The following is a 14,575-nucleotide window of genomic DNA, read 5'->3' on the forward strand; positions in this document are numbered from 1 at the left end:
TTTGGGGAGGGATGGGCAGCACGTGAGAGCGGGAGAAGAGCCAACTCCAGGACTTGGAGGTTGAAGCTGGACAAGTGCTGTCCCCAGCCAGGACAAACCGTGGGGGGGTCCCAGGGTGCCTCCGCAGCGCGGGGGCTGCTGCTGCCCAGAGCTGTTCCCCGCAGCACCAGGGCCACGCACTGTCTGCAGGATGGCGTGCGGTGCTGGCCGTGGTGCAGTGGTGGGATGCTGCACGGCCATGCGTGGGTGCCTCCCTGGCACAATGCTGCTCCGCGCCCAGCACTGCCAAGCCCAGCTGTGCCCACATCTGGCTGGGTTATGTGTGGAGCACCCACAGCCCCAGCTTCATATCTGTCCTATCCCCATCTCAGTCCCAGCTTCATCCCCAGCCCTACACCACTATCCTCATCCCAAACCCCATCCAGCACCAGCGTCCACCCAGCCAAGTGCCAGCAGCTGCCATCCCGGCATAGGACATCCCTCTGACCATTTCCCAAAAATGTGTGTGCCTATTTCACTATTTCACTTTTCAAAGCAAACACCATTTGGCTCAGCCAGCAGCTTCCTGCCCCGACGTCAGGACCCTCTGATTCACCTCCCTGCCCCCCCGCAACCAAGGAAAGGCCTTAAGATTTGCTTTCGGCAGCTTCTGTGCTGCCATCCTGGGCTGGGACCTGCCATGCCGTGCTGGTGCTCATGGCCCAGCTGTGCAGCACCGTCCCGTCCCGGCGTCCCGCACCTCCCCCCCCGCCGTGACCCTGCTGCAGGGCTGGCTGCTCTGCGGCCTCCTGCCCCGGCCACGCCGCTGCGGCTGAACATCCTGCTGCTATTTATGCTGTGCCCCTGAAAGTTTCTGGTCAGTCGTAAACCACCATGGCAGTGTGAAATGCACACAGAAGAGCATTTACAAAAGCAGCCACCTGCCGGGGCCTTGCGTGGCTGTTGGGGGTTTAGGGTCCCCCCCAAGCCTGCTCTGAGCTCGGACACTGCTGGCTTGCAAAGGGTTGAATATATTTGGGAGAAGATTCATTTGCTCCTGGAACTGGTGGTGAAGCCCTGCTGGGTCCCGGGGGTTGTGAGGGACAACCCTTGGTGTGCCATGACCTGTCCCAAATGCAGCTCAGCTCCCCTGAGCTCAGCTCTGTGCTGCCCAGCACCTTCTTGGATTAGTGCTGGTGAAAAAACGAGGTCCCTAGTCACCCCCTCCCCAACCTGGACAGTGGGGCTGGGGAAAAGGGCTTTATCTTAACGCGTGGGTGGGAATGTGGCACACAGGGCTTGCAAAAGCGTAACCATGGACAAAGCTCCAAGCAAAGCAAGCCACAGCAACCATCCCTGCAGGTTGTTTCAGGAGTTAAGATCAAATAATGGAGGTTTTGGGGGTAAGGAGCCCCTGAGGTTCCCAGTCCTGCTTCCTCCTCAGTGCGTGACTGATACCAGCTAGGCTGTGGCTCTGTCTTGAAAACCTCCCAGGATGCACATCCCTCCCCTTCATCCCATAGCTGCCGCGTCCTGGCCTTAAAAACAAGGAAAATTCCCAGTACCAGTTCTGAGCCTCCCAAACACAACTTTTTAACTGTTACTCCTCGCAGCGTCATCTGGCACCACCACGAAGAGTTTGACTCCATCACCTTTCACGAAGGAGCACATCCAGTTGTGAGCGCGCAGGATGCTCCAGCCCGGGCAGGGGCTGTGCATGGCTGCAGCTGGGGCCACCGAGCTGGGGTCAGCAGAGCGAAGCTGCCTTCTCGCAAGGACCATGCTTTTCTGGGTAACGTACAGCACCTTCCAGCACAAGAGGCACCGCAGCCGAGCAGCTGCCTGGCAGAAACCTCAGCCCATGGCTGTGAGAAGTGTTTTTCCGTCAGTGACCTCAGAGAAACCTTCAGCAGAGCTCAGCGAGACTCACCCCACGCTGCTGAAGAAAAGGATGCACGCATTTACTGATAGAGATTTGGGAGCTTGGGCTGGGAGTGCCTCTGAATGAGCTTGTCCCAAGGTTTTGAGCAATTGGGAGTTCAGGCCTAAGGGCGTGGGAGAACTGGAAAGCGCTGGCTCCATCCGCCTGCCCACCCCCGGCTGAGCCCCCTGCCCGGGCATGCCAACTCCAGCCAGAAGAAGGAGGTCTAGGAAACACTCTGGTATGTCGCAGGGACAGACTCTAACCCCAGTGTGGCCCCTCGAGGTGTGGAAATGCACAACCACGTGCGCCCCGCCGGCGGGTGTCCAGCTCACACCCCAGAAGCTTGCAGGACCAGCGCCAGTGTGGTTTGGGATCTCAGCCCAGGGAAGCCTGTCCCAAGCTCAAGCTCTGCTCCTGGATTTGGTTGGCATTGCTCTTGCCACCCAAAGAAACATTTTCTCCTTTATTAAGCTCACTTCTCAACATGTATTTAGCTTTGATTTTTGTATTTTTACCAGGAAAAGCACTTGCTTATGATGTGAAAACAAGTTTACTTTTTCCAGTTATCCTTGGGGTAATAAAATATATGACAACCCTCACTACAAATCTTGCGTTGCTTATGCCTATGAGCCACCATGGCAACAAAACTCTTCTTAACCATCCCCCTTCCAAATTGCTAAAATCTCATCTATTTACTCTCCTGGATTCCTTGTCCACAGGCAGCCTGTAGCTCTGAGCTCTCCTCCTCCACATCATCATAAACAGTACTCGGCGAGCTCGCACCAACCCCTGCTGTGGCATTATTTCCTCTAACTCATTTCATAGTCATTTTAATATTGTTTGCCTTTCTTTCGGTCTGGTTGCTGTATTTTCATAAGGGAACTCAAGGAAGAATCGTTTCTCAGTGCAGTTAGCTGGCAATAAATCAGAGTGCTGCACGTACATCAGCTCTTCTCTTGCGTTCGTTGCTTTGCATCCAGCACTCGCGTTTAGCAGCAATGAACTTCACATGGTATCTGGTGGCCTGGTCTCTCTGATAGTCTCCTGTCTTCTATAGACTCAAATGTATTTTTGTTCATTTAATCACTTTGTCACTTCACTACTCGCTCATTAATACAACTGGCCAATTTTTCCCATTTCTCACCTTTCATTCAGTTTGCGATTCATGAAAACACTTTGTCTCGCTTCCTGCAATGACCTCTCCCGCACAGACCTTCCCCAAAGCACGAGGCTGCAGGAGTCCACCCCGTGGGCACGACAGCAAGACAGGGACTAATCTGTGACCAACATTTAACCCCTCTTCAGTCCCAGCTAGCTTTCTGTGAAAGTAAGATATCAGACATCTGAAACTTGAGAGCAAAAGCTGGATCTGAAAAGCAGAAGATGAAGAAAAGGTTGCGTTAAACAACCGGCTGCTGCGCGTTGCTACACCTGCGCCTGGCTGCGGCGCAGAGGGCAGATGTGCAAACAGACCTCACGCTGCCTTCCGAACCGCCCTCTGCCTTTTCGTGTTACGACAACTGTCTTGGCACAGGGTTTACAGGTTAACTTTGCGTTACACCTGTAAAACACGTTGGTGCAGAGCACTGTTCACCAGGGAAGGCGGCTCCTAACACTTGCCTTTGTTTGGAGGCAATTCTTGGTGGCATGCTCCCGCATGGCCGCGGGGACGCCTCTCGCGAGAGGTGGCCAGTGCTACCCCTTCCACGGCAAGGAGTTTGCCTCTCACGGTAGGAGACAGCAAAACTGAAAAACTGGCAAGGGCGTCAGGTTGTGCCAAGAGAAACAACACAAGCACGCAGGGTAACAATGAAACTCAGTTATAGCTTTATTTAATAACTGGTACAAAGTCCCCCTCAGGCAGAGCCTCCCAGTCCCATTCCCTACCTGAAATGGAGCAGAACATGAGCGTGACCCTTGGAGGAGCTGGCTCCCCGTGAGTCAGGACTGCTCAACAGTTAAGAAAGGATGTTTTGCGCATCTATCGAAACCTGTAGTAGCCTGAACACTCATCCCTTTTCTCCCATTAACAGCTAGACCCTGGCACACAGCAGGCATTTGCCTCCCACTCTCTGTGACCCAGCCAGATGTAAGAAGGCAGCAGAATTGTGAATTCCACGAAGACGGTAAATAGTACCTGCATAGAGGCATTCACTGCTCACGCTTCTGACCTGACTCACACCAACATGTGCCTGCTGGCAGTCATTTACATTCACTGATATTTCCTGAGCCTCAGTTAATACCCTGTGCAGACACCCTGCCTGGAGCTGGCAGCCCTGGGAAGCAGAGCTGGCAGTGCAGGAGATTTCCAGATCTCAACCTGGCAAGGGGCACTGCTGCCCCTTTCACAACCCACTTGATGTTAAAGATTGACCTGTGCCAGGGCAGAATAGTGACTCGGTGTTAACTGCATCTGGCCCTTCTGTAGGAGAGGCAGAGGCGGTCTGGAAGCCAGGGCTGCTGTCGTTTAATCCCTTGTACTCGGTTAATAGCGCACCTCGGTTAGTGTAAGTTTACTTGTTAATTGCTTTGCCCTTTCAGGAGGCTCAGGTAAGAAATCACTCTTCTCCTTCTTAAGACACATACAGAGATGAGATCAAGACAGTATTTCTGACCGTTTGTTTTCCCCACAGCTGCCTGGCATGCCAAGAGTCCTGGGAACACAAAGACCTTCTGGTGGGTTCTGCATTCCAGGCACAGCTCTACCAAAGAGCATCGCCTGCTCCAGCGCCTGGAGTTTCACATCATCATGGTCTTGCTTTCCCACGTCCCACAGATGCCATCGCAACTGCACCACAAGGGTCCTTTAGCAGAAGCACAACTAGAAAGCAATTCTAAACCTCACAAAGCCACAGAAATTATATTTAAATGAACAGGGAAGACAACGGCTGTCATCTGGATTGATATACAGCACAGACAGGAGATGGTATCAGCATGTACAGTTATGTGACTTACTAAGACCGCGGAATGTTAATGAGTTTTAAAGAGGCTCTGATGCCAAGGGCATACAGAAAGGACCAAAGTAATGCCAAGTACAGACTACCAAGGAGGTGGCAGCTCAGACGGGCATGCACAAGTTAGAGAGAACGGTTAATGCCATGTTGGATGAAATGCTAGATTCTGAGTGGGTTCAGTGGGGGTGAGTGGAGTTGTCTGAATCCAGAAGACGGGCTCCTGCCTAACAGGATACTTCCATGGTTTGAGGTGCATCCTGGAGGTCAATTCCTTCTGGGGTTCCAGCACTTCCTTCACCATGGTTGCTGGTATAAGACCGGCTGCGGATGCTCTCCCCAGAGCCCACACTAGAGGAGGAGTGAGTACGGGAACGCATCAGCCTGGTCATACTAGCTGCTGGCACTGCAAGAAAGAACAAGCGTGGGACTTAGAGAAGGAGAAAGTGCCTAGAGCAAGTATCACAGTCACTCAGATATGTGTCACTGGGTAAGCACAAGAGAGCTATATCCTCAGGAAGAAAACTCACTCTTCACTGCCAAAATTAAGTCTTTGCACGTCTAAAGCAAGATGTTTAAGGCCCAATTTCAAAAGGTCCAAGGTGAGCAAATGCCAGAAGTGTAACTGATCATTTGCAAGTGCAGTCATGTTGAGTGTCTGTGCAAACCAACGCAGCTGTTGTACAGATGACCTTTTGAAAGTCAGTCTCGTCACTCCAGAAAACCACAGAGCTGAAGTCATGCAGCAATCAACAAAATACAAATGAAAGGTGAAAAACCATAGCATACATGTTGTACAACGGATCAGCCTAGCTCGCACCAGGCCAGCAGGACATGCCGAGAGCAATGCACCCGAAGAATCATTCAACTCAGTACACAGACTTGGGCCGAGGCGGATGCACAGTTGAAGGTACCTGACTCAGTGCTTAGGTGGCTGAGCTGCACATAAGGGACTGGAAACAGCATGAGACAAAGAAAGGGACGAATACAGGAAAGAGCCAATTAGTTGCAGCGTGTGACTTAGCAGCTGCACTGCTCCTGGGATCCCCAGCTACTTTGCCTTCCACACCCAGCTCACACACTGCGCTGAAAGCTCCCAGTATTTGTGAAAACAGCTGCTAATGAGCATCTCGGGGAGATCCCAAGCTGACTCAAAAATCCATCAGGGCCAGATCTCTTCAATGCCTTTAGCTGGAAATTGCACTGTACCTGCCCACTGTATACACCGCAACTGCTCAACAGAGATGTCATTTTCCTATGGCGGGGAAACTAAGGTACACTCTGTAAGTCCAGATACAGAACAGAAATTCGTACCTTTCCTCGAGTTGACAGCATCAGATTTCTGCCACAGGCCTCCTGCAAGGCATTACCTTCCACCTGCAGTGTCAGCACAGGCAGGTCCAACTGTTTCAGCCAATGTGCAGAAGGCACAAGAATAGCTGTTGAGGAACTGTCTTGTGCATTTCTAGAAATGGCAAGCTGTGATTTGCTTCTCTCTTGTTCTCCCTGAGAGAGGAGGCCTTGCTGGCCAAGCTTAGCAGTGCCAACACAGTCTTGCCCACCAAAGCTGGCAAAACCATTCTGGGGCTGGCTAATAACTCTGGTAGTAGAAAATTATCCCCTGTCCTTCCCCAGTGCTGGGGATCTGAACAGCTGTCAGCCTGACACTCAGGACACAATGTCTTCTGCCTCCAAGCACAGGGAGGAAGCCATAGGGCAGGGCATGCAGTGGATCAAAGCACAGCTCCCTCTGGGCTCTCTGGGTGTCTCAGAAGTCACCCAGCTCTCTGTCCTGCCATTAGAGGGCTTCATTCTGAGATATCGCTTACCCCTGGTGAGAGTCTGAAAGAAATAGGTATGTCTGAGGAGAAAGGAAAGAGCTGTCATGGACCCCCCACAACCGCGAGGCTGTACTGCTAACTCCTTCCCCTCCGGAGAAGGTATGCCCAGAAGATTTCAAAAGATTTACTGTTCTTGGGAGCACGCTTTTCTGGACTGGCACAAAGACGGACTTACAAGGTTTTACCAACACCAGCAACCAAAAAGAGGTCACCACTCCAGCTGCAGTGTGGATTAAACACAGGACAGGGACCAACATTGGTTTCCTAAGGCTTGTTAGCACACTACTTGATTTTCCAGCGTGGATGGATCTCCTGGCAACCACACTAACTCACGGGTGGGGACACAGGTGCCAATGGACTCAGATGGACCAGAAAGGCTGAGTTCCCTTCACAACAACCCCGCTCCAAAACACAAAATTTTGTTTGCCACTTACTGTAGCCCATTCCCTGCACAAAGTACTTGAAGGCTTCAGTCAGCTTGCCAGGCTGTGGAAACAGAAAGGGCGGCTTTAGCGCGAGCAGAGCAAGGAGCTCTGTACAACTCAAATGCCGTGGGACAGCCGAGAGGCGTTTCTCACCTGAACTACCTGGGGCAGGCCCCCGCAGTCAGCCATCTGCAACAGCAAACAAAAGGGAGGTTGAACCATCCTTCCCACTCCAGGAGGACAACCCCAGAACCATGCCAGCACTGCCCACCCCACTGGGGCTGACGGCACCAGGCTGCACTGCTACGAGGCACACTTCCACCATCTCGTCTCTAAAGCTGAAGCAAGGCCTGGTGATACGTCTTCTGGGAGTCTGCTGCTAGAGGAACCCAGCACCTTGGAGGCCGCATTACCAAGCCATCTCAGGCCATACTCTAGAAGCCCAGGAGTAGCCCTCCACCATCCTGGCTCCTCCTGCCACTCTTCCCAAACCTGTCACTTTACACTTCTATACAGCAGCTGTCTGGCACACTGCGGAGCCATAGGTGAGGATGGGAAGGACTGGTATAAAGCTAGAAAAAGTGATGCTGTTGCTGGCAGAGAGCAGGGTGGAGGCAGGGCATCTCTGCTAACTCTTAGCAAAAAGACCTGCTAACTCTCAACCTGCTGATTGAAGATAACAGAGAAGTGGCCATAAAGCAGGGATTCACGGACCCCCTGACAAACTCTTCTCTCCCCAGTCTGGCTCCATGCAGGAGAGAACACAGCCCTGAATGACTGTCCACAAAGTTCTTAAAGTTAAAAGTATGGAAGGCAAAAACCTAAGTGGAGCTGGCCTCAGCAAAAATAATGTCTTTGTGCAGGTTGGAATGATTCTGGAGTGGCACTCACCTTCAGAAGGGTAGTTTTAGTTGGGTCGAGACGTGAATTGCATTCAACCTAAAATAAAAGGAGGAAAGAAGGACATGATATCACACAGAAAACTTGAAGAGTCAGATGTAAAATGCGAGGTAGCTGCACCAGAGGCAGTGGCTGTCTTCAGCAACGGGAGCTTCTCTGGGGCCAAGAAGGACTGAACAAGAAAGCAGGGAGCATGTAGGAAGAGAACACTGAATGAAAGATGCAGAAAGGAAAGGCAGATGTTCCCATCCAAGGGGACCTTGTGGTGACAGAATGTCACTGTTCGGAGAGATGGGGCCATGACTTCAAGGGAAATCATCCCCTGGTTTTGGGGATGCACCTTCTGGGCTCTCACAGCAAGACTGGGAGGGAAGGAGACTTCTGTGCAGTGCAGCATGGAGGGAGACCACTCAATCCCCTGGCCAGACAAGGAGGCCATGGCCACCTCTTCTCTGTAAGGCTGCTGCAAAAAAGGGAATAGTTGGGGGCCCTATAGGAAAAGCAAGCCCAGCAGGGGAGATTATTATGAGCTGGGAACCTGGGCAACCTGATAGGCAAGTCAAGATCCAGAAGACCCTATCCCTGGGAAGCAATGAGAATCCTCATGAATACTATCCTAGCAAAGTCAAAACTTGGAGAATGTCTCAGACTTCCAGACCAAACAGACTGATGAGAAGGCAACAGGCCGTGACCAGAAAAAGCCCTGCAGCAGTTCTCCATGCACAGCTCCTAGGTCCAAGCTACTGCTTTAGGAGGCTACTGCACAATTTCTTAAGACAACTTCTTTTCTTCACAAACCCCTGGTCTCCCCACAATCACTGGCTGAAGGGGAGGAGCAACACCACCACAACCACGCTGCACTGTGCCATGCCCCATTTATAACTGTGCTGGGAGGGAAGTGGGTTGTAGGTGCCTGCAGAGAACAACAGGAAGGAGATGCTTCTAAGTATTGCCTTACAGTGCTTTTGCAGAGCTCCCCACCACAGGAATTGGACTCACACTGCTTATTTTTGAACCCCAGCCAGCCTCAGTACAACATCAAAAGAACAGTAATTCATGACTTGAACGGAATGCCAGGCTGGCAGAGCTCAGGGAAATACGGAAATTCCTGAAAGGGGTCCTCTGCGTCACTTGTTGAGCAAGGACGCTTATTCAGATCCTGCCATCCTCACCTTAGAGCTGCCCTGCAGAGCCATTAAGCCTCCCGAGCCCCGGCTCTCCCACTAGTGGCCGACAGCTCTCAAGAGCTGGGGGATAGAAAAGAGCTTGGGACAAAGAGCCACTTTCTGTGACTAGTTCCGGGCAAGGTGAAAGCACTGCTGGGTGAGGCAGGTTTGCCAAGTGATTTGTGGGGCTAATGTCATGAGAGGAAAGAATTCACTTATACGTACCACTGCTTCCACGGCAGGTGAGTTGTCACCAACCACTAGCAAGGCAGGGCACCTGGTCAAACCCAAAACAGAGAGATGTTACTCACAGTGCATCTAAGGGATTTCTGAGAAGGTTGAGCTCTGTGAACCAACAGCCTCATGAAAGGTTAACAACGCTCAGTAAAATCCCTACCTGCCACCACGCCATGGCATTTTGTTGCACCAAAACATCCTCCAGGGCTTGCACACGCACCCATACTGTCCCCTCCATGCACACCAACTACCACTACTGTTGCACACATGTTAAAAGATGTGCCTAGGGCTGGCAGAAACACCATCCCAGGCTGCAAAAGGGAGCATGCTCTCTGAAATGAACGCTTGTTAGGAATTTAAGAATAACCACATCCAACAGAGTTTAATGCTTCTGAGGCTGGCTAATGCTCAGCACTATATTTTGGTTTGGATTTTAGAAAGAAACACAAAAGATGTCGGGGAATATACTGAAAAATGTCACGATACCAAAGCCTCTGTTGGCAAATCTGTGCCTTCATATCCGTTTTTATATGTATTGTAATTCTAGAAGAACAATTAACATTCAATATGTAAAACACACAGGAAGTCACTGACCAAGTGGCTGTGAATTTACACTATTCATTTACAGATCGAGGTAAGAAAGGGGTGGGTTGACTAGATGACAAAAACTAGACTAGAGAGGCTGTGAGCCACAGACCTCAGAGCCTAAGGAGACAGAGGATCTATATGCAAGTCTACTGGCACAGAGATCCACACTTCCACAAGAAGTATTTTAAGGGTCTGCAGATCCCCGGCAGTCACTTGAATGGACGGACAGTGCTCTGTGACTTAGCGCTGCCTGCATCACTGAGAGCAGCACAATTGGCTTTGCCTGGAGACCGAGAAGGGAAATCCACCTCTTTTAGGTTACCCAAGATCTAGGGGGTCTGGCTGTGGGTGCCTAAAACATTCCTGGGACTGGCAGGAGCAGAAGTTCATACAATTTCCAAAGAGCAAAGAGCAGAGCCTGGGCAGCAGTCTCTAGCCCAGCTCAGGCATCCTGCCTCAGCACTGCAATTTGCAGTCTTCATGTGCTCTACACATTGGAGATAATTTGCCCCTTTTGCTTCCTTGCTTGGAATCTGAAAATTTACTTATATTTCCCCTGTGCTGATTATGACTAGTCTGCCCCTTCTCTGCTGTACCCTGCACAGACTCTCGCCTCCCAGATGAAAGAGTCACCGCCAAGGTGAGAAAACACCACTGCATTCTCTGCATTCAGAACCCACTGCCATCTCTGGGAGAATTGTGCAGGTAACTTTTTTCGGCAAGGTGGGGGAAGGCAGTCAGTGGCAACAAACAAAAACCTGCCTCCCTAATTTTTCTTGCAAAAAACCCAAACTAACAGCTCAGCAAGTACAGTGACTGCTGGCTGGATATACTTATTCCTCTGACCCTGCCTTCTGGAGAATCTCAGTGTGTTCTTAATGAAAGGGCTTCCAGACACCTCTCTGCCCCACTCAAGCTGACAGCACTGCACCAAAGCCTGGGACAGTCTGAACAGTATTCCCAGCACTTGGGCTTGTGGGGGTTCTTGCTGAGAAGCAGCAACAGCTTTTCTGCTGAAGGGACTACACAGTAAGTAACTGATACAGGCTAATTCAGAGCAACTTACTTGAGTGTTTTTGCAGTATCTTCATTGATGCCAAGAACTGGTCTCTCAATTTCCAGGTCTCTACGACTGAAAGACAAAACAGTTCTCCATCAAATCAGCAGAGGAAACTGTTATTGTGGGAGCATACAAAATCCAACCAGGAGTGCTGGCTCCAGCACCCAGGCAACGGATTATCACTCCCTATGGCATGCCAGGAGCAGGAGCCCCAGCAGTAACTGCCAGAAAACAGGATCCACGCTCTCACGGCAAGCTTGCTGTGTACTTAGAGAGATGATCTGAGGTGTGAAAGGGTCATCCAGGCATGAGGCTGAGCTTGGCTCAGGATAATGGCTGAAGACTAGGCTTAGGACAAAGGTTCATATGACATAATACTCAATAGAATAATACCTACGGCAGCAAATCTACTGAGCATGGAAACTATGGGAGCAACCTAGCAGGCAAAAAGGTATCCTATACCTGTTGTATGAGGTGAGGAACAGCTGAAGGTTATCTTGGTTAATGTCCTGTGCGATGTGAAGCCTGTACGTTTGGATCAAATCTAGATTTGCCTGCAGTTCCTCCTGTACAAAAGCAGAAGAATTTAAAGACAGGGAACATCACCTTTTTCACAAGTAAAGAAATGATGCTCATACAAATACTGAAGCATTAAACTGCCTCCATACACATCGCTCCCCTGTGAACAATAACACAGAGGGCAGAGACTCCAGATTGCATTAGTACCTAGGCTACGTTAAGTGTTTCTGTGACATGACTGTTAAGTGCCATACTTTGGTAATGTGACTACACTTTTACAAATGGCAGTGCACATGCTGCTGCAGGAGTACAAAGGTATCCTGAGATGGGATAAGTTAGCTCCTGAGCCTTGGTAATGCTTACACAGATACAAATCACGCTGTTTTAGGAAGGTCTTCCGCTTATGCTTAATATTAAAGAAGCAAAGCTTTATAGGTAAGCCCCAATACTGGGACCAAAGGAAAATTTAATCCCAACACCCAATTCTACGAAGAAACTGCATTCCAACGAGAGCTAGAGAGAGAGGGAGAAAAGGGAATGCAAGGAAGCACTACATATAATGAAGTGGCTTGAAAGCGGGGCGAGAACAGCACGTGCTCTAAGCAGGAGGAAGCTATGCGACTCCTTCCCGTGCTGATGTGTGTTGCTGCAGGAGGGCTTCAGGTCAGGGACTGATCTGCTATATGTCATATATAGTGTGCACGAGGCCCAGACTCTCTCAGTTGCCCAATAAGCTTGCTGGTTGGAAGCCAGCAAATCCCAAACAGAAGGCATTGCTGTATCCAAAGTTTTGAGGAGGGGCGGGTTTGCCTCTGCTGAAACTGAAGGGGAAGACAAACAGCAGAATGCAGCAGTTCAATGTCTGGACACATACAATATCCCACTGTCAACTCCCAGCTGATCTGTGCTCTACCCACAGCCCAAATGCTTCCATGCTGGCTACAGAGAACCAGCTGCCACTTGTTTCTGCAGACAGTTGCCTGGGCACCACAAAGACAGGAGTTCTAGCACTACTGTGTGGACACTACTTCCTTAACAGGTCCGGAGTCTGGAGACAGTTAGGGCAAGCGTGAGGACACGCATGTTCCCCGCAAAGCCCCGGTGCGAGCTTGCCACACTGAGAAGACAGTACTGTCTGTGGCAACCCTTATTTGATGAACCAGAGCTATTTCAGAGCAGGTACGTACAGAAGTTATAGCTCCATGTACAGTTGCACAGGCAACATTAACACCTGCTGGGTACTTACATGGCCAAAATGATGCGCCAAGACAATATCCACTATGTTGGTTGTCCAGCCTGAAAACTGAAGAGTGACCATGAATGAGGAGGAGGGAGAGTAACCGGAAAATGCAGTTTCTTTACAAATTTCAAAGCAGCTCCTCAGAGTAAAGAAAATAACAAAGAAACTATTCAAGCGATATAAGAAACAAATGCCTGAAGCTTGGGATGGGCGTACAAGGCTCCAAAGAAGCCTTGAGAAACTTAGAACCCTGAATAACTGCAAGTGGCCAGAATAACACAATAATTAAAAGATCCATTCAACCTCAGCCAAATGAAGCCTGCAAGCATGAGTACTAAATCAGAGGAAAGCTGAATGCTCAACAGCCACTCATCTCCAGGCAGATTACCAGGATTTCTCATTCACATATGATTACACCCACCCCTGCTCCTATAGTGGAGGCTGTACTACACCCAGACTGAGAACGCAGCAGGGACAGAAATGAGATTGTACAGTTTTTGCCATAAACCGACAAATTCCTGTACTCTGTCCTTTTTCTTCTTACTCTACACATTGTTCATGAAGCACTGTGGAAAGGAGATGTGCAGGGGAAGGAGGATCTCACCTTGGATGCTGCCCAGTCAATCCAGCCCTTTGCACATGGATCAACATTAATAAGAACGAGTCCCTCCACCAGGTCGGGGTGGCTGAGCTGTGGGGAGAGAGCACAGGCACACTCAGAAGGATGATTCAGCCCACACATTGGTCAACGGCAGAGGCAGCAGCTGGAAAGCTTCTTGCAAAAGGAAGACAGAGTAAAATGAAGACTATGTGGGGAGCTCCTTCTGTGCCGGGCAGCCAGTGGCATTTTCAGAGCCTGGCCCAAAGCTGGCTCCCAGCCAGACCTTACTCGATTCAGCTGCTGGCGCCGAGGGACTGACTGCTCACGCAGCACCTGCAGCCTGAGCAGGCCGCAGCAGTGCCTTCTGGTGACCCATGCATCTGGTGCAGCCACAGGCCCTGCTCAGGCTCCTGTGTGTTACAGGGCTGCGTGCAGTGACTCTCTGCTCCCATCTGGCACCTCCAGGAAGGACCTGGACAAACTCCTGTGCCGCAGAGCACCTTCCTTCCACTCCTCAAGGAGGAGGCAGTCTCCCAGTGGAGATGTGGCAAAATGGCAAGATTTGGCGAACGGTACAGGAGTTGGTGCTGAGGCCCCGCAAGCACTTGCAGCCTGAGCAGAGGCCTGGGAAGCTCCAGCTGCAGGGGCACCCGGCTCACCAGAGGGCACCCCCACTGCCCCCCAGACACCCCTTCCCCTCCTCCAGCCTGGCATCCCCAGCACCCTGCAGTTTACCTTGGGGGGTGTGTGTGGGGAGCAGGGGTACAAAATACTTTGAGAGCTGCTTGCAAACACAAACCCAGCAATCCAACACAACCAGAGAACTTTGAGCTCTAGGCTCACTCCACAGCTGAGGTTCTACGGCAGCTCTTCTGCTCCATTCTATAGATTAGCACTGGTTAAGCAGAAGGAAACAACTCTGTCCTTAGCAGGAAACTATCTGCAGTCCAGGTAGCAAGGCAAGGGCTTTCTGGCACTTCACTGAGCTGAGGCCAAAGGCTTATTTTCAAGACTGAAAACTACACAAGATACAAAAGGCAAGGAACAGAGCAAACACCAGTGCCTCACACTGCCCCAGGCTCAACCCTGACGGAAGGAAATGGGAAGAGAACTTTTTGTAGGAGGGACAGCTGCATGGTGAAAT

At 50.7% G+C, this 14,575-nt stretch overlaps 1 protein-coding gene across 4 annotated transcripts in view; it reads right to left on the reverse strand.

Annotated features, from left to right (window-relative positions):
* Positions 1-2,188: 2,188 nt before the first annotated feature.
* The window catches only part of NDRG3 (NDRG family member 3), a 64,318-nt gene continuing 51,931 nt past the window's right edge, over positions 2,189-14,575 (reverse strand). For 2 of the 4 annotated variants that reach the window (XM_075166185.1, XM_075166184.1), the window contains 9 exons: positions 13,435-13,521; positions 12,837-12,893; positions 11,534-11,637; positions 11,078-11,143; positions 9,412-9,463; positions 8,012-8,059; positions 7,274-7,309; positions 7,130-7,181; positions 3,708-5,260 (listed from right to left, as the gene is read on the reverse strand). In XM_075166185.1, the coding sequence (XP_075022286.1) occupies positions 5,082-5,260; positions 7,130-7,181; positions 7,274-7,309; positions 8,012-8,059; positions 9,412-9,463; positions 11,078-11,143; positions 11,534-11,637; positions 12,837-12,893; positions 13,435-13,521 (681 nt within the window). In that variant the 3' untranslated portion in view covers positions 3,708-5,081. Of the gene's footprint in view, positions 3,273-3,707; positions 5,261-7,129; positions 7,182-7,273; positions 7,310-8,011; positions 8,060-9,411; positions 9,464-11,077; positions 11,144-11,533; positions 11,638-12,836; positions 12,894-13,434; positions 13,522-14,575 lie in introns of those variants that run through there. The other 2 variants (XM_075166186.1, XM_075166187.1) reach the window with 2 other exon arrangements.

Source organism: Calonectris borealis, chromosome 17, assembly GCF_964195595.1.
Source record: "Calonectris borealis chromosome 17, bCalBor7.hap1.2, whole genome shotgun sequence".
NCBI classification, from domain to species: domain Eukaryota; kingdom Metazoa; phylum Chordata; class Aves; order Procellariiformes; family Procellariidae; genus Calonectris; species Calonectris borealis.